The 19,538-nt window shown below is 50.0% G+C and overlaps 2 protein-coding genes across 2 annotated transcripts in view; one reads left to right on the top strand and one right to left on the bottom strand.

Moving 5' to 3' along the window:
- Window positions 1-598, top strand: part of dennd1a (DENN/MADD domain containing 1A) — a gene marked incomplete at its 3' end in the record, with an annotated part of 103,457 nt that extends 102,859 nt beyond the window's left edge. The window contains 1 exon segment of the mRNA XM_084460161.1: window positions 2-598. Within this exon segment, the coding sequence (XP_084316287.1) occupies window positions 2-598 (597 nt within the window).
- A 5,600-nt stretch (window positions 599-6,198) lies between these two features.
- The window catches only part of crb2a (crumbs cell polarity complex component 2a), a gene marked incomplete at both ends in the record, with an annotated part of 18,439 nt that continues 5,099 nt past the window's right edge, over window positions 6,199-19,538 (bottom strand). The window contains 12 exons of the mRNA XM_084460060.1: window positions 6,199-6,420; window positions 6,876-7,002; window positions 7,761-7,874; window positions 8,316-9,186; window positions 9,510-9,675; window positions 9,927-10,525; window positions 10,688-11,656; window positions 11,727-11,840; window positions 12,313-12,483; window positions 12,880-13,019; window positions 13,318-13,513; window positions 15,044-15,736. Of these exons, the coding sequence (XP_084316186.1) occupies window positions 6,199-6,420; window positions 6,876-7,002; window positions 7,761-7,874; window positions 8,316-9,186; window positions 9,510-9,675; window positions 9,927-10,525; window positions 10,688-11,656; window positions 11,727-11,840; window positions 12,313-12,483; window positions 12,880-13,019; window positions 13,318-13,513; window positions 15,044-15,736 (4,382 nt within the window). The remainder of the gene's footprint in view (window positions 6,421-6,875; window positions 7,003-7,760; window positions 7,875-8,315; window positions 9,187-9,509; window positions 9,676-9,926; window positions 10,526-10,687; window positions 11,657-11,726; window positions 11,841-12,312; window positions 12,484-12,879; window positions 13,020-13,317; window positions 13,514-15,043; window positions 15,737-19,538) is intronic.

Below are 19,538 nucleotides of genomic sequence, written 5' to 3'. Positions count from 1 at the left end.
CTCCTCCAAGCCGGTGCTACCCCCGCGGCCCTACCCCCAGAGCCTGCCCCCCTTCCCGCCCCATCCACACATGTCGCTAAACCCCTTCGCCCACTCCCTCCACCACTACCCGGACACCCGACACAGACACTACTCGCCCACCATGGGGGTGAACCCCTTCGGCGGCGCCTACGGCGTTATTCCCGCCGGCGTTATCCCCGCCGGCGTCTACTTCCATGCGGTGCCGCCCCCCCACCACCCTCATCCTCTCTCCTCCGCACTGCCCGGGCTGTACAGGCAGCCCTCCCCCCCGGGCGGGGCCGCCGCCCCCCTCCCCCCCGGACTGGGCGCCCTCCGGCACGCCTTCCTGCCTTCGAGCGCCGGCCCCCCGCTTCCCGCCTCCACCAGCAACAACACTCTCTCCAGCCTCTTGGACTCCTCCCCGCCCCCCTCGGCCCCCGTCCCCGCCCCTAGGGTACTGCCAAAGCCCCCCAACGCCGAGGAGGACACCAGCAAGACCCAGGACCCCTTCGGGGACCTGCTGGCTCTGGCCAAGCCAGTCGCGCCCCCCAAAAAGAAAGTGGAAGACCTTCGGAGGAGGTGGGAGACATTTGACTAACCCTCAACTCCACCCGACCCACCCCACCTTGACTTTCCCACTCGAGAGGACGGTGTCCTCCCCCTCTCCTACACCAGCTTATGCTGCTGACCAATGAGGAACAAGAGTCTGTGTGTCAGGCGACCAATCGGGAGGCTGGGCTCTACGCTGTCCCCGCCCTAGTCACTTGGACATGTCCGTTTCCCCCATATGATGTGTCTGAGTTTAAGCCTCTCTCTCTCTCTCGCTTTCTCTCTCTCCTTTTCTCCCTATTATCTCTCTCTCTTTCAGCCAGAAAATCGAACTCTTACCTGGCCTCGCTTCTTCAGTGTGTTCATACGCTAAGAACGCTAGCGCCGATGCTAGCGTGGCTCTTGCACAGTGTCCCGTTGTATCAGCTGCGCGTGTCGTTAATGCCTACATGTAGCCGTTAGCTTTAGCGCTCCGACTTAGCGGTCTGCGGCCTCCCAAAACGCCCCACCGCCCGCTACTCCCTGGAGGGCGGTGGGTCAAAGTCACACCTCGGTGTCTGACAGCAGCGTCTGTCGCTACGATGCTAACGCTAATCATTAGAGTAGCTAGTCCGCTATCATGGATTTAGAGTTTAGCGGCTTGGTAGTAGCTACAGGCTATGGCGCATCGCTAAACATGCAGTCAAACAGTCCACTCTGGGCGTCTTCTACAGCATCATGTTCAGCAGGGTCTCCTACCGTTTCATTTTTAAAGGAAACTTATACACTTCTTTTTAATCTCGTCTTCAACCGTTGAGTTGACCTGTGAGAATAGGTGTGGACTCACCCGTGTTCCGAACCATTTTCCAGGACTCTTTAACTGCAGTGAATATGCAGGGACATACCATTTGGTCTGGAAAAGGGGGGTTGGCCGTGAGCCTACACGCGGACATCTTTATGGTTTGTTTCGCGCCAGTTACTGCAATCTTTCAGGTGATGTGTGCGTCCGATTTAAACATGGGGGCGCTTCAAGAACCCGTGATTGTATATTCTTTTGTGGTAGAGGGAACGAGTCTAGAACGAATTTACGCCAATCATGCTATTTAAACCCATGTATTCGCTCATTCTCCTTGTCAATCTTTTTTTGTTTGTTTTTCCTTATTTAAGTGTTTAATGTGTTCTGTGTCTGAGGACAGTGATTATCTACTGAGTCACTGGCCGCTTGCTCAGTGTGCTGCTAACTGTGCAATGTGTGCAAACAAAAACCCTGGCAACTGGGCGCCTCTTTTTTCAGTCCTCCTAGTTGACCCCATAGCCCTTTGACCCCTCTCTCCCCAGGTGACTTAAAAACAAGACTCCGCCAATCGCCAGGAGCGTAGACATTCTGTGACACTAGTGAATCTGTCCTGACGCTGCTACTGGGAACGTGGAGGGGGGTGGGGGGGAATGTTTGCTGAACCCCAGCATGCTAATGCTAAATGCTTATGGCATGGTGGAAGATGGTGCTGTGAATCAGAGGAGAAAATTCACATTAAAGGGTGTCGGAACGTGTGGCAGAATAGACATATCTTTAGATTTGACGTTTTGTGCTTGGAGAGAGCATCATGTACAGAGTATGATGAAAGAGAGATGGAAGTACTGTGACCTTACTGGATTTACCAATGACATGGCCGCCAATGACATGGCCGCCAATGACATGGGCACCAATGACATGGGCACCAATGACATGGCCACCAATGACATGGCCACCTGATGTCCTGGTTCTCATGTGCATTAACATGGATGAAGGAGTCAAGACCATGAGATTTAATCGGGCAGGGCTACATTACAAACAGGGTCAATAAATTAGCTGGCTATTCTTGTGTGTGTGAAGAATGTCAGTCATTTCCAAGCCAATCGGAGTTTCTGGGTTTGTGTACACTGTGAACTACTGTACAGAAAAATTAAGTGACTAAAATGTCAGCTGACAAACACAATAATACTACATCTGAAGATACAGTACTGACCTATTGACCCCTGACCGTTTTCCAACAGAGAGGCAGTTGCATCTTGAAGACAATCCCACATTTTAATGCTGACTCAGTAATTAAAGGATAAAAGGTTCACTATTTTGGACTTAAGTGCCGATTCTCAGTGGCTCGCTTGAAAAGCACCGTCTCACTGGCCCCTTTGACTTCCATTGTAGCTGAGTGTGCGCCTGCAGAACAACTGTAGCTAGCTAGCTAGCTAGCTAGGTAGCTAGTAGCTCAGTACTGAGGCGATCAGCAAAATGATACGTGTCAGGTTCATGTAAGCCAGACTGAGAAAAGGGCCTTAAGTCCAAAATAGTGAACGTGTCCTTTAATGTAGAATTACTATAGCTAAGGAGACTTAACGTTGATGACACCAAGTGCTTCCCTGTCCAAATAAGCATTTTGTTTGCACTTTATGAAGGATAGCCTTTGCAAGTATTTCAATCTGACATCCAATGTTTTAGACATTAATCTAGTTTTTATTTATATCCATTTTAAAGTTTCAGAAATGTCTTCAGCCAAAAAGCATAGCGTTTCCTCACGCAGATAACCCAACGATATCTTGTAATTAGTCATCAAATTGTCTTCTAACAGTAAGTGGTGACACATACTGTACCTGGACACACCTACAGTACAGTAATTGCTAAAACTTTAAATTGACTTGCTGTGTGGTGACTACAATTACCATAACTGCTCTTACCCCAAGGCATCTATTTCGGCTTTAGATCTCTCTCGCCAACAACTCTCAGCCTCGATCACAGCAGTAGCACAGGATATAGTGAAACACTGAACAGACTGCAGCCGTTGCCTTACCGTCGAGGAAACTTGACACACTACAGTATACTACAAACTCGACCATATCAGCTGCGTTGGAAGTCTGTGTGCGTCAGTGACTATGGTGTCCAATCCCCCTCCAACCCCCACTCTCTACGAATGTTTCCTTCTAGAAATGTGATCATCCTTTTATACTATTGAGCACTTTTGAGTTTGATTTTGTTTTTGTTGTTGTTTTCTGTTTCTTCTCTTTATTTGTGTATCACGATTAAAGAGCTCTACCATCACAATGCTCGCTAGTCTTTGATTCACTTCTAAATTTTTTTTTTTTTTTTTTTTTTTTAAAGTTCAATTAACTGTTTAAACTACCCTGAGTACAAACACACACTGAATAGTCAAAAGTATCAGATGACTACATAACTGAAAAGGTTTGTAAGCGTTATGAAGCTTTCTTTGTCTTCTTGTCTTAGTTATTGCAAGTACTACTCTATGAATGTATTTGAAACATCTCAGACAAATCCCCTTTTTTGAATGTGTATAGTAGTGAAGAGGGGTCAGAAATCCATCTGGGACAGGATGAGGAACTCATGCTCAAATGGAAATGTTTTGCTTATGTTTTTTATTAGAAGAATCTCCTATTGTCCTTTTTTTTCGTACATTGTTGCATTTCTGCAGAATGAAGCGTACAGTGTATTCTCAAACATCGAGTTCCTTTGCTTTGTGTAAGAAACATTATATGACTCAAAGTCAAACGGTATGAAGTTGTATCTCAAACATCCAGCGTCATCGAGGGTGGAATTAAATGTGCAGCGCAGACATTGCAGAAGTCCTAGTAGTACTACAGTACACTCCTTTACAGCATCAATATGTGAACAAAACAAAACACGGGTCCAGTTTTTCCTCAGTAGTTAAAAAAATCAGTACAGTAGTGTAATGGTGCTGCGGTGGTGTTGTGTATATTTCATTTCAGAGACAAAGTTAAATCATCCCTCTTAATATCTTCCAGTTTGATTATGCTGTGACATTCACAGTAATGAATTGTGAAACACGACCTCCTTCACAATGGATTATTTCTGTAGCAAATTAAGTATGACAAGTAGGTACTGTACATACAGAGATTAATAAACTACAGTATCTCAGACGTATGCAACAATATCTACAGCACCACGTAGTTTGGATCTCATAAAAACACATAAATCAGAAACCAATTCTTGTTTTTTCTCGTTGCTCATATACATATAAGATTGTCTTCATTCTCCGTTTGTAAACAAATGTGAGCGTGCCACAAAGGAAGTCAAATGTGGGTGATAACTCCCTTTGTGCGTCTCTGAGGTGCTTAGAATTAAACTTATAAAATCAAACACAGAAAAAAACATTTGAATTAACCTTACAAAATCAAACACAGAATTAAACACATTTCAACGTGCCAAAATGTACAAACTATAGTCTCCACACATAAAAAAGTCTACAAACTGCTCCTGGGAGGGCAACTCAATGGAAAAGGGTTTGAGTCTTCATAAGGCTTGAATAACCCCCTCCCCCCCCCCCACCACCACCACCAAACAAATCCACACATCATTCTGCTACTGCCTGTGTATGGAATCCATGATCCGTACAGTAGATTGGCTTTTGCTGGTACTAGAGATAGATCTTAATTCACATTTTGTGTCTGTGGAGGATGAAGTAGAGTATGCTTTGGAGCCGATTCTGGGGGGGTAGAGAGATGCTCCAGGCTGTGTGCGGTATGGGGGTGTTGGGGGTAGAGAGATGCCTGCGGTATGGGGGTGTTGGGGGTAGAGAGATGCGTGCGGTATGGGGGTGTTGGGGGTTGAGAGTTGCTCCTGGCTGTGTGCGGTATGGGGGTGTTGGGGGTAGAGAGATGCGTGCGGTATGGGGGTGTTGGGGGTAGAGAGATGCTCTTGACTGTGTGCGGTATGGGGGTGTTGGGGGTTGAGAGTTGCTCCTGGCTGCGTGCGGTATGGGGGTGTTGGGGGTTGAGAGATGCGTGCGGTATGGGGGTGTTGGGGGTAGAGAGTTGATCTTGACTGTGTGCGGTATGGGGGTGTTGGGGGTTGAGAGATGCGTGCGGTATGGGGGTGTTGGGGGTAGAGAGATGCTCCTGGCTGTGTGCGGTATGGGGGTGTTGGGGGTAGAGAGATGCTCTTGACTGTGTGCGGTATGGGGGTGTTGGGGGTAGAGAGATGCTCTTAGCTGTGTGCGGTATGGGGGTGTTGGGGGTAGAGAGATGCTCTTAGCTGCGTGCGGTATGGGGGTGTTGGGGGTTGAGAGATGCTCTTGACTGCGTGCGGTATGGGGGTGTTGGGGGTTGAGAGATGCTCTTGACTGTGTGCGGTATGGGGGTGTTGGGGGTAGAGAGATGCGTGCGGTATGGGGGTGTTGGGGGTTGAGAGATGCGTGCGGTATGGGGGTGTTGGGGGTAGAGGGGGTCACAGCTTGTCTCCACCATTCTTCAGTTCCAAACAGCGAGCAATAGAAGGTGGAAGTCAATGCAAAATATGTTTATTGACAGATGCTTTACTTCTCTTGTGTAAAGATGTAATCTGTCTTCTTCTCTCCCTCAGCTATTCCGGATGGAACAGCCGACTGGCTGCTCTGTTCACCTCAGACACCTCTGCCTGCCTCCACACTCACAAAACCCCTCTCCCATTGGCTCAGGCAAAACAAAATGGCGCCACTGGGCCAGTAACACGACCCCGCCAGCAGAGGGCAGCAGTAGGTCATGTCCCTCCCTCCCTTCCTCCAGCCAGACCTCCTAAAGAGTCTGTTGTCTCGTTGTCTGGCGCACCTGCCCGCGGTGCTCCCAGATCAGCTCATGGCGTATATAGTCGGCATGCGATGCCACGAACGCCGTCCTCGGGTCAGATCATATGAGTCGCTCCTCGGGGGGCACCTTCAGCATGCTGTCCATCTCCAGGCGTGCGCCGGCCACCTCCTGGGAGCTGGGGCTGTAGGCGCCCTCGGACTGGCGCTTCTTCCGGGCCGTCAGCACCATGACGGCGAGGCCGATGACCAGCAGCAGGACGCACAGGCAGGCCAGCGGGACGGCGATGACCAGCCAGGGTACGCCCTCCTTCTGGGACTGCTTCTGTACGGAGGGAGGGAGAGAGAGAGAGAGAGAGAGAGAGTGAGTGATTTTTCTGTGCTTCGTTGGGGGGGGGGGGGTGAGGGAGGAGGAGAGGGGGGAGGGAGGAGGAGAGGGATGAGGAAAGAGGAGAGGGATGAGGGAGGAGAGGGATGAGGGAGGAGGAGAGGGGGGAGGGAGGAGGAGAGGGATGAGGAAGGAGGAGAGGGATGAGGGAGGAGGAGGGGGATGAGGGATGAGGAGAGGAGGGAGGGAGGAGGAGAGGGGAGGGAGGAGGAGAGGACGGAGGGAGGAGGAGAGGGATGAGGAAGAAGGAGAGGGATGAGGGAGGAGGAGAGGGGGGAGGGAGGAGGAGGGAGAAGGAGAGGGATGAGGGAGGAGGAGAGGGGGGAGGAAGGAGGAGAGGGATGAGGAGAGGGAGGAGGAGAGGAGGAGGTGAAGGAGTTGATAGGACGTACGTTGGTGTCACAGGTGGGACTGTTGAAGCCAGCGGGGCAGACACACAGGAACCTGTTGAGGCGGTCCAGACAGGTGCCACCGTTCCTGCAGGGGTTCGACTCGCACTCGTCCACCTCCGTTTCACACCTGAGCGCAGAAAAAAACAACCACATCGTCATTCCTTACTGTAAGTGTTAGATGCAGACATGCTAAATGTGTTCATTATACAACTTGGTAACACTTTATATTAAGGTTCTCTTAAGTAAGTATTAGTTAATAGGTAATAAGTTCCGTATAAGCTGCTTATTAACATGGATATGTGTTAATAAGACACTATGTGTTAATAATAGCATTATAAACATGTTTATTGTTAGAGTATAAGACATTTATAAGAAACTTGTTAAAGTTTATCAACTGCTTAAGAGCTTTAAAGGAGTAATAAAGTGAAAAATCATGTTTAGCCCTGTTTTAAGGTTACTTATGATCATATACAATGGTTCAGAACAAAATGTTGACAAAACTAGCACTTTTGAGAAAGTTGATAATTGTTCTACCACCGTTTAGGTCATACAATGGATGTGGGTGGGCACCGTGAAAAATCATTCAAAAAACATGTTAAACTCTCGATTCCAAAGACAAGAAGCAATTATCAGACTTTCTCAAAAGTGCTAGTTTTGTCAACGTTTTGATCTGAACCATTGTATATGATCATAAGTAACCTTAAAACAGGGCTAAACATGCATTTTCCCTTTACTACTCCTTTAATAAAAGCCTTATTAGTTTCTTATACATACATATTAGCCATTAATTATGCACGTTACTATGCATTTTGCATGTATCAGATCTAAAGTGAGAACCTTATTAAGGTTTGATAGTAATAAAACCCTGGAGGTTTGGGGGTGTACCTGTCCCCCGTGAAGCCGGGCACACAGGTGCAATTCGCCCCCCACCGCCCATCGTGACACACTCCCTCGTTGGCACACTGGACCTCATCACACAGCAGGGGGGGGTAGGGCCACCTGGAGGTAGATTGATGAGATTAGAACTTATATTGATGAAGGTTTTTATTCTTTCTTTCATTTAGCAGAAGCTTTTATCCAAAGCGACTTACAATAAATGCATTTAACACAGGTGGCCGGTGTACAACTACTCACCAGAACTCACAAGTGCATCTCCGTTCTAAACAAGTGCCTAATCTAGTGCTGAAGCCAAAGTGAAAGAACAGCAAGATACAAATACAAGAGATGCTTCAGAGGAAGGGTTTTTATAGCTGATACATATGAAACTGAGGACTAAGGGGGTGTGGATTTGAGAATGCTGAACTTTAAATTTGAAATACCCTTTGGTATTTTCAAAAGTGTGGTGCTGTGTCAACCACAACGACAACAAAATCCTATTAGGTCATTATAGAAAATTCAGGTGAAGGAAAAATGTATTTCAAATTGGCGTTTGCTACTTACTGGCAGAGCGGACCGCTGTAGTCACCAGGGCAGTGACATGTGAACCGGTTGACACCGTCCTCGCAGGTGGCCCCGTGTTGACACCCGTGACCCTGGCAGTCGTCCACTTCACTCTCACAGCGCTGGCCCTCGTACCCGGCCTGGCAACGACACTTGAAACCCGCCAGCGCGTCCTCGCACTCGCCGTGGACGCAAGGGCCCGAGGCGCAATCGTCCGTGTCGACCTCACACCGCGCCCCCTCCCAGCCCGGCGCGCAGCGGCAGCCGAACAGGTGGAAGAGGTCCTCGCACGTGCCGCCGTTCTGGCACGGGTCCGACTGGCACACGGGCGACCCGGCGCAGCCCGCGCGGACCTCCTCGCCGCCGACTCGGTGAAACCGGGCGGGCTGAGGCGGGTCGTAGCCGTCCAGGAACGGGAGGTGGACCCCGCCCACTCGGACGGCGCCCAAGCAGCCCACGAAGCTGTCGGCCAGCGCCACCACGGCGCCCTCCTCGTTCAGGAAGCGGAGGCTTCCGGTGAGTTCCGGGGCGCTCGTGGCGTCCGCGATCCCGTCCACGGTGATCGCCCAGCGGGACGCCTCGCTCTCCGGCTCGGCCATGGAGACGTGCACCCGGTGCCAGACGCCGTTGGACACCCTCCGCACGCCGGAGAACGCCAGCGACTCCACGCTGTTGCCGCTGTGGATCTCGATGCGCACGGCGGAGTCCAGGAGGCCCACCAGGAGTAGCTCGGCCCCGTGGGAAGCGCGCAGTACGACGGCGTTCTCCGAGCGAGTGCGGAGCTCCAGGTAGACGCTGGTGACCGGGGCGGTGAGGGAACCCCTGGCGCTGTACTGCACCGGGTTGTTCTCGAAGGTGGCGTTGGACACACCTGAGGGTTAACGAGACGACAGTTAACTTTAGTTTAAACTAGTTTTAACTATATATAGATATTATACTGTAAGAACTATGAAACACTATATTTCAGTGTTAAAGCTACCTACTTGGATTTTAATTATATACCTGTATATTTGCATATCTTACAAGAGTGTTTTAATTAATTGGGACAGGTGGCTCATTGAACTTGCAATGAAATGTGACACTGTTTCAAGTAGAAAGAGTTAGGCCAAAGACACCGTTTTTTTTTTTTTTAACAAACTACTAGATGAATACTACATTCCGATTGGCTGGAAGGAGTGCATTGTTTAAACTCACACTCGTATCCGTCGGCCAGGTCCATACACTGGGTACCCATGACACACGGGTCGCTGACACACCACACGCGTGTCTCGCAGGTCTTCCCCGTGTAACCCTCGGGACACGAACACGCAAAGTCGTTCCAGGTGACGGTGCACTCTCCTCCGTTATGACACGGCAACGGCTAAAAGAACAAAACAATATCATGTCAGCTCGGTTTATTTAAGACTAAAACTACTGCAGTTAGTTTCTGTTTCACCCCTGAATATTCTTGTAGTTTAAGTTTAGGTTTGTTGACAGCCTTCCATCTTACATATGCACACCCCCTCCCTCTAGTGGGCTGAAGACATGCTTTCACTTTTACAATCGATGAATCGATTTTTTGAACCCAGCCCTATGTGGTCCTACCTGCGTGTGGATGTACTGTGTTCCTACCTGGCAGGTGTCATCGCTGATACACCCCGGTTCTACATTCTCCGCCCCGCTGGGTAGGTACACGTCTCCCTCCGATCCGTTGAGTGAGCTGTTCCACGCGTCCACATCCAGGTGCACCCCATCCAACCGTAGGTCCTGCAGGCAGCCCTTAAAGAACCCCCCCCAGGCCTCCGAGTCCCCCTCCCCAGCAGGGAGACCCCCGACATACGCCAGGTCCCCGGCTTGCACCTCCACCTCGGGCCCTTGCCCTATCCCGTAGCGGAGCCCGGCGTGCCCGAAGTACACGCGACCGTGGCGGACCTCCACCTCCAATAGCCGCTTCTCGCCGGCGGTCACGAAGCTGGGCGCGGTCAGCGGGGCGCCGGCGGGCAGCGACTTCACCAGGACCCGCCCCATCCCCAGGTACACGGAGAAGTAGGGTTCCGTTTCGCCGCCGCTGGCATCCTCGGAGGGCCGCCTCCTCAGCTGGAAGAGCAGGCCGTCGGGCTTGAGCGAGCGCAGGAAGAAGGAGACGCTGAAGTTGACGCCGTGGCTGTTGGCGATGTCGTAGGCGCTGTAGCTTGGCGCGCCCTCGTGGTTGTACGTCCACGAGGGGAACTCTGTCAGAGCGGAAATCAGGGTTATTATTGACAGAACGATACGCAAGTTTGAAGATCTTTAAAAAAAAATAAACATAGTCGGACCCAAGACCAGATACATGTACATTTGAATCACCAGAAAAGTCTTCAACGGACTTTTAGATAGGTAAAAATGACGCTTACCGTCAGAGCAGCTGGGACCGTGGTAGGGTCGGAAGCAGTCACAACGGAAGCTGGTCCACAGGTCCACGCAACGGCCGTGCGTGGAGCACGGGTCCGGCTCGCACCACTCCGTCTTGCTACACCCGAGCTCCATCTGGTGGACCTGGTCTTCCTGGAGGTCCTGGGGCAGGACAGGCCTGGAGTCGACGAGCAGGTCCTCCATACAGCCGACGAACCCGCCGCCCGACGAGGTCAGCTCCAGAATCTCCTCCGGCGCGCCGCCCACGTAAACGTGAGCGAACTCCCCCAAGGCACGGAAGTCTGGCCCATCCGAGCCACCGTCTTCGATAGTGCAGCCGTCGGCGTCGCACCCGGGTCCCTTCAAGACTAAGACCAGCCCCTCCACCTCGCTCACCCAAACGTCGGCGTCCCTCCAGTCCCCGTCGCTGACCAGCCCGGGGAACGCGACCTCCAGCTCGGCTTCCTCTGAGGACGCCTTGGCGCGCAGCCCCCCCCCTACGATCTCCAGCAGGAGGTGGCTGTCCACGTCCCCCCTGAAGAAGAGCAGCATGTCAGACAAGGTCGTCCGGAAGCGTAGCCGGACCCCCGGGCCCCCGTGGCGGTGCTGGTGGCGATGCTCCACTGCCTCCATCTGGATCCTCTCCTCGACTTCGATCTGGACGAATCCCGGAGCGGAGAAGGAGAACGTGGTCGGGGTGGAGCAGAGGGCGCCGTGGAAGCCGTGAGGGCAGACGCAGGTGTGGCCGTGCTCCTCCTCGTCCAGCCAAGGCAGGCAGGTGGCGCTGTTCTGGCAATCGTGGTCCACGCAGCCCAGGAGCCGGACGTCGCAGTGGCGGCCGCCCCAGGGGAGCTCGTCGGGGTCAGGCTGAGGGCAGTGGCAGGTGTAGTCGGCCACACCGTCCAAGCACCACGCCCCGTTCTGACACGGCTGGCTCTCGCAGTCGTCGATGTTCACCTCACAGGTGTCACCTGAGGTGAAAGGTCAGTGTCATGTGCCAGTCGGTGCGACTTTAAGTATTCAAACGGAGAAAAGGCTCACCTGTAAATCCATGTGCACACAGGCAGGAGTACCCGTTGACCCGGTCCTCACAGGTTCCACTGTTCTGGCACGGCTCGGACTCACACTCGTCAATGTCCACAGAACAGTTCTCCCCTGGAACCACGCAGGAAACCACACACAGAACCCAATCATTAGTATAGCCTATTACAAATGCCCACTGTTCAAACAAAGATTGGATGTCTACGGAAGAGCATTAAGGCCAACAGAAGAGGGTTTTTTTTAAGCTTCTGAGTTTAAAGTCAGAAATTCTGACTTTTTTCTCAGAAGTTATTTCTGACTTTTTTTCTCAAAAATTCTGATTTTAATCTCAGAAGTTATTTCTGACTTTTTTTCTCAGAAATTCTGACTTTAAAGTCAGAAATTCTGAGTTTTTTTCTCAGAAATCCTGACTTTAATCTCAGAAATTCTGACTTTAATCTCAGAAGTTATTTCTGACTTTTTTCTCAGAAATTCTGACTTTAAACTCAGAAGCTTAAAAAAAATAATAAACTCAGTTGTTGGCCCTAATGCTCTTCCATAGATGTCCTACGCCGTGAAGGGTTGTAGTTTTCTGAGGGGTCGTCACCTGCGTAGCCGGGCTGACACTGGCAGATGTAACCCGAAGCGTCTGCGAAGTTCAACTCCCAGTCCATTTCCCAGTGGGAGGGGTCGGAGCGCTCGAAGCACTCCCCGCCGTTCTCACAAGGCGCCTCTGCGCATTCGTTGACGTCGATCTCACAGTTCTCCCCCTCGTAACCTGGAGAAGACACCAGAGATCCTTAACTCCTTGTGGTGTTTAAATTACTCTACTTATTACATGCTTATAACCTGGAAAACACTAGAGATTGTTAACTCCTTGTGGTGTTTTTAAACTTAAAAATTTAAACTTAAAAAAAAAAAAAAAAAAAAAATTAAATTATTATTTTTTATTTTTTTATTTACTTTTTAAAACTTTAAACTTTTTGAATTTAAAAATGGCTCTACTTACATACAACATAGTACAGACTAACGTGAAGAAATATACCCTTTTAACACGATCTGTAATCAACTGGCTGCATTAACAGTTGCATATCTCTAAAAGTGAAGGGCATTTTCCCCACACTTTTTAACTTGGACTTGGAGGTTGCAGAAGAGGAAAGTTGCAGTACCGTACCTGGCCAGCAGAGGCAGGTATACTCCTTCACCCCTTCCAGACAGGTGGCACCGTGCTGACAGGGGTCCGAGGAACATTCCAGAATGTCCTCCTCGCAGTGGTCTCCCATGAAGCCCGTGTCACTGCAGTCACACTCGTAGCTGCAGGGTTAGGTGATATGTTGGTATGTGGGCATATTTTATAATATATATTTTTTTTTTTTATTTTTTTTTTTAAATAAAAATAAAAATAATTATTAAAAAAGGATTACAAACAGATACTGAGGTAAAATATAACATGGCTCTTGTTTTTTTTGTAACTGTCAACTAAATCTTAGCTCCAATCACCACCTGATGTACGATGTGACTGAGGACTCTTGCTTGCCACGACTGAAGCGAGGCCCTAGAGACACACAAGGATTCTTCCTAATAAGAAAATCAGGGAAGCCCGTCACAGTACCTGTCTACCATGTCGTGGCAGACTGCTCCGTTTTGGCAGGGTTCGCTGCTACACTCGTCGATGTCGACCTCGCAGTCGACGCCCTCGAACCCTGGCTGGCACTCGCATGCGTACAGGCCGATGAGGTTGTTGCATGTGGCTCCGTTTTGGCAGGGGTCCGACTCGCACTCGTCTATCTCCACTTCACAGTTCACCCCTGGGGGAGTCAGAGAATCGGAGAGAGAGGATGGGAGGGGGGTGAACGTGTGTCAAAGTACCTCAAAGTGGATGTAATTGCACGTAAATGTGGAGTATATCAATGTATATGTATCTAAAATATGGAGTATATCAATGTATATGTATCTAAAACTGTAGCTTTACAGCCAGTCTATGAACGCAAGGAACTGGATGATCTAATTAATATAATTTCAAACCAAGCTGTGTCTTTGCTCCATTAGTTCAATTATTTGTATTCCCTTATATATTGTAGTGCAAGACTCTTCAGTGCTTGGAAATGAAAAGGTTGCTCCAAATCTCGTTCAGTGCTTATTCACTCTGCCAGCAAGAGGAATCTTTTCTGAAATGTGTTACCACAACACTACTACGACTGAAGGGGAGGTAGGTACCCCTTTATTAATAGCTTAAACAGAACAGGAACAAGGCAGATTTGAAATTGAACAGCTACTTCTGGTTTTGTAATTTTGTGTGGTGTAGGTAGTCGGGTTTGCCACGGAACACAACACCCAAGGAAGTGATTGATATAGAAACTTAATCATAACTCCCAGACATTAAGGGCATTCACAAATCAGTCACTATCTTCTCGTGAGCCTGTCTTTGATAGACTCCAGATACAGTAGTAGCTACTAATAGTAGTACAACCGAATTAGTACCCATTCTGTTCTCTTTACTTTTAGAATTTCCACTGGTGCTGATAGGCTGATGAAGGAATGCGTTACAAGTACCCCCCCACCCCACCCCACCCCACCCCACCTCAACTGGACACGAGTGCAGCTGGAGTGTGAGAAAAGGATGAGTATACGAGTGCTGTTTCTCACTTCGCTGGGAGGGTTTTGATCCGACAGAGGGCCAGCTGTAGATAAGACGCCTACAGGTATCAGACGTCTTAGAGTGCTCTTAAAATGGTCCTTGTGCTCTATTTTATCAGGAACTAAAAGGGGACTTAGAGGAGTGCAGGCCTCCGCCCCATGATGCATGTCATCAGCATGTGCAGTGACATTAAAGGACAATGCTCGTTTTTGACAACCTGGACCTTATTTACGGCATATTATAAGACGTTTCACTCACCGAGATAACTTTGGTGTAATTCGGAGGCCTGTAGAATAAATTTAAAATCCAGCGCGAGCCAAGTATATCCATGTAATGGCGGCGGACAGGGCACTGGGAATGCAGCTTCTAAAAAATCTATTTTCTGCCGCGAAACGGTTGTTTTCATCAATCTGTCTTTATGAATCGCTAGTTGTGCTTACATAGAGCGTAGGCCTGTTGTGGTTTTTCACACGCCTCTGTAATATGATCTTTAGAAACGTCTTTAGAAACGAAAATAGCTTCCTCACTTGCTCCAGCATGCATGCTGCATTCTCAGTGCCCCGTCCGCCGCCATTACATGGATATACTTGGCTCGCGCTGGATTTTAAATTTCTTCACACTGTTCTTCCACACAAATTTAGAATTAAAAAATTAAAAACCTGAATGTGTGGACAGAGATAGCTGGAGAGGAATGCCGTACCTGTGAACCCTTCGAGGCACTCACACTCGTACCGGTCCTTCTCGTTGATGCAGGTGCCGTTGTTCTCGCACGGGTGCGACGCACACTCGTTGATGTCAATCTCGCAGTTGTAACCCTGGAAACCGGGCACGCAAAAGCAGTGGAACTCCGCCTCCCCGTCCATACAGATGGCGCCGTTCTGACACGGGTGCGACGAACACTCGTCCACGTCCTCCTCGCAGCGTTCCCCTTCGTAGCCCGGCGGACACACGCACTCGAAACCCTCTGGCAGCAGCTCGCACGTCCCGTTGTTCTCGCACGGCCCGTCCACGCAGTCGGCGACGTGCGTCTCGCACTCGTCTCCTCCGTAGCCGTCCGGACAGCGGCAGAAGTAGCCGTTGGACCGGTCGACGCACTCGGAGCGGGGCGCGGAGCAAGGGTTGCTCTGGCATTCGTCGATTTCTTGGCTGCAGTTGTCTCCGGTCAGTCCGTCCGGGCAGAGGCAGTGGTACTCTGTGGTGCCCGGCGTGCTGGTGCAGTGGTCGCAGGGGGAGAAGGAGCAGGCGTCGTAGAGCTGGTCGCAGTCCTTGCCCATGTAGCGGACGCCGTCCCTGGGGCAGAGGCAGGCGTAGTCCTCCATCGTGTCCGTACAGGTCGCACCGTTTTGACAGGGCCCTGATAAGCACTTGTCGGAGGAGGCCGAGCAGAATATTCCTGGGAACGAGAAGAAATGAGGATAAGTATCCTAATTGTATATACCTTTTGTAGTCTGTTAGCCTCGTGAGACCATCCTGGGGTGCGTTCAAATTCAGTACAATACAGTATACGATATGATATGATACAATACGATAATACTTTATTGTCAGCAAGCTGAAATGTGTTTAACCTCCGTTCAAGAGTTACATACGCGTGTAGTATGTTAATTAGTTGTCTATACTTCACCTAGGGGCCACTCTTACTTTGAACCAACGGGATAGGCTACCTGATATATGTCTTTACAACCAATAATACTGATAAGCAACCAGTGCCAGTTTAGTGAACCATGCCCAGAGCTCCCAGTGTGTCAATCCTGGTAAGAATATTCACTCCGACACGACGTCTCCTTTAATCTCCTCAGTGTTGATGAGAAAGGACAGATCACACAGCGTAGACGGGGTTCTGGAAAGACTCCAGCTTTGATTGGGCCTTTTTACATTCATCATCATCATCATCTTCATCCGCTTATCCAGGGTCGGGTCGCGGAGGCAGCAGCTCCAGCAGGGGGCCCCAGACATCCCTTTCCCTAGCAGCATCAACCAGCTCTGCCTGGGGAATCTTTAGCCGCTCACAGGCCAGTGCGGAGATGTAGTCCCGCCACCTGGTCCTGGGTCTACCCCGCGGCCTCCTCCCAGCCGGACACGCCTGGAACACCTCCCTAGGGAGGCGCCCAGGAGGCATCCTCACTAGATGCCCGAACCACCTCAACTGGCTCCTTTCGACGCAAAGGAGCAGTGGCTCTACTCCGAGTCTCTCCCGGATGACTGAACTTCTCACCCGATCTCTCAGGGAGACCCCAGCCACCCTCCGGAGAAAACTCATTTCGGCCGCTTGTATCCGTGATCTCGTTCTTTCGGTCATGACCCATCCTTCATGACCATAGGTGAGGGTGGGGACGAAGATAGACCGGTAGATCGAGAGCTTTGCCTTTTGGCTCAGCTCTCTTTTCGTCACAACAGTGCGGTATAGCGACTGCAGAACCGCACCAGCTGCTCCGATTCTCCGGCCAAACTCCCTCTCCATGGTTCCCTCACTCGTGAACAAGACCCCCAGATACTTGAACTCCTTCACTTGGGGTAAGGACTCATTTCCTACTCGGAGCGGACAGGCCACCGGTTTCCTGCTGAGAACCATGGCCTCAGATTTAGAAGTGCTTATTCTCATCCCAGCCGCTTCACACTCAGTTGCGAACCTATCCAGAGAGTGCTGGAGGTCGCAGGCAGCTGATGCCATCAGGACCACATCATCTGCAAAAAGCAGTGACCTTTTTACATTACAGTCATTAATTTAATTAATCATTTAGCAGACGCTTTTATCCAAAGCGACTAACAATAATTGCATTTAACGTAGGAAGAGCCAATGTACTACTACTTGCCAGAACTCACAAGTGCATCTTCTTTCTAAAACAAGTGACAAGAGCATAATCTAGTGCTGAAGGCAAAGTGCAAGAATAGCAATCTAAAGTACAGTGCAATACAATACAATAAGTGCTTAGGAGGGAGGATTGTTGTAGTACTTCTTGAAGAAGCACTTTTGCAGTGAGACACTTGATGTTTAAATCCTCAGTGGCTATACACATACACACTTTCTCTCACATGCTCATACACAACACAGACATACAGTGCACACACACACACACACACACACACACACACAAAAGACTAGCCATTTCCATTGGCTTTCTTTTAAGCACTTATTTTATTGCTCATTTACAGACTTTTAGCAATCTTAACAATGGAGCGTCTGGGGTGACTCAAGCCTCAATCTGTCCTGTCACCCCAAAGTAACGAGGACCACCCCTAGGGCTGCAAATCACTGCGAAAGCTAAAGAAAGACAATACATGAGAAGAAAATTCTCTCTCGTAGAACATTAGACCGAGCAGCGAGAGAGAGAGAGAGAGAGAGAGAGAGAGAGAGAGAGAGAGACGAAGCTAGAAACTAGCCAGAGCAAAGTTTGTTTAGTGATTGTGATGCTAACGCCAAAGACAAAAGCCCCCTCTTTCAGTAGCGTTTCAGGCTGGTCTCCATCCTGGAGGCGTGGCGGGGGGCTCCAGGGAGAGGTGTCCGAAATTCCAGTCATGAACCCCCGATGGGTCGAGGAGATAAGATACCGACGCATGGTGTATATCAAGTCTCGAGTCGACAGGTGGAGTTTATGGGGCAGATAAGCGGGCTGTGCTAAGATAGGCTCGGCTAACCTTCCCGGGTCGCTAGCCTTCGTTGAACCTCATCCGTTACCACAGCTATCTCAATTAAACACTCCATTGGCTGCACTTCCTCTGTGGGAAATGTGTGTCATGGAACTCACACTTATTCCTCATAATCCTGGTTGATGTTTACAAAAAAAAGTCAATTTATAGTTCATAGGCAGCCATTTTGAGATGGAGCACATTGTGACAAAGAACTACCCAGTCACTTCATTGTTCAAATTCAGTTTTGAAAACAGAATGACATTTACAACTGGAAACACTAAATGTATTGTATAGTTCCCCCCCCTTCCCCCGTTATTGTAGTCCATGTTTAGGGGCACCCTGTATGAAAATGTGACTGGATGGAACCAAACACTCAGAAAGGGGGGGGGGGCGCGATTCAGTCCATCTGCTATCTCCTCCACACCAGCCAATGCCGTGAGCCCTGTGTGGAATCAGTCCACATTCCACAGATGGGGCCGACGCCCCCTCCCACCCCTAGCCCCACATCCCACTTTGATCACTGTTCTGTTCCCAAATTCTCGTTCAAGCGGAAGATATTAACGATGGAGGGAGCAGGGGAGGGCGGGGGAGGGGGAGGGTGGCGGGGCTAGAGACCGACAGAGAGGGAGAGAGGGAGGGAGAGAGAGAGAGAGAGAGAGGGGGAGAGAGAGAGAGAGAAGGGAATGTTTAGAGGATAGTGGGCAATGTGAAAACAAGGGTTAGCGGTTAGCCTAATCTCTCACAGGAGGGAAGAGGGCCAGGTTTACCTCAGGGACAGTGTCATCCACCAGTGCGTGGTTTTGGTAGCGTCCACCTTCTTAAACACTTTGTGTGACAGATGGCCTCAGACATAAGCTTTTAACACTCCGGGACGGTCCACTGTCGCCTGACGGGGGGGGGGGGGGGGGGGGGGGTTAGCAGAGGAAGACGACGGTCAACTGTAGAGAAGTCGTGGTCTTACAGTCTACGCTACGCGGCTGCGCGTCTCAAGGGTTTGGAGAAGTACGGTCACAATCCTCCCTCTTAAGCACTGTATTTTTAGTTTGCTATTCTTGGACTTTGCCTTCAGCGCTAGATTATGCTCTTAGTCACTTGTTTTAGAACTGAGATGCACTTGTGAGTTCTGGTTAGTAGTAGTACATTGGCTTTTCTTACATTAAATGCAATTATTGTTAGTCGCTTCGGATAAAAGCGTCTGATAAATGACTGTAATGTAATGTTAATGACTATGACTCCCTTGATGGTGTGTGATCTTAGTGTTGCCAGCGGTGATGGTCAGTATCCCCCCCACACACACACACACACACACACACACACACATGCACGCACTGACCAGAACCTCAGTGTGAGAACACACACACGCGCGGTCGTCAGTCACAGTCCAACAGCAGACATCTGAGGAGATTGAAAGAGAAGCCACAGGGTGCTTCCTGGAGACGCTGCGTTGGCTATTGTGTCGTCATTCACCCTGTGGTCTCCAACGGCCACACACACACACACACACACACACACGGATAATGACGCTCGCACACCTGCTACCGGCAGCCGTCGGATACCGTAACGCAGCC

This window comes from Borostomias antarcticus (assembly GCF_949987555.1).
Source record: "Borostomias antarcticus genome assembly, chromosome: 30".
In the NCBI taxonomy this organism is placed as follows: domain Eukaryota; kingdom Metazoa; phylum Chordata; class Actinopteri; order Stomiiformes; family Stomiidae; genus Borostomias; species Borostomias antarcticus.
The sequence above is the reverse complement of the archived record's forward strand: the minus strand, read 5'-3'. Positions and strand labels throughout refer to the sequence as shown.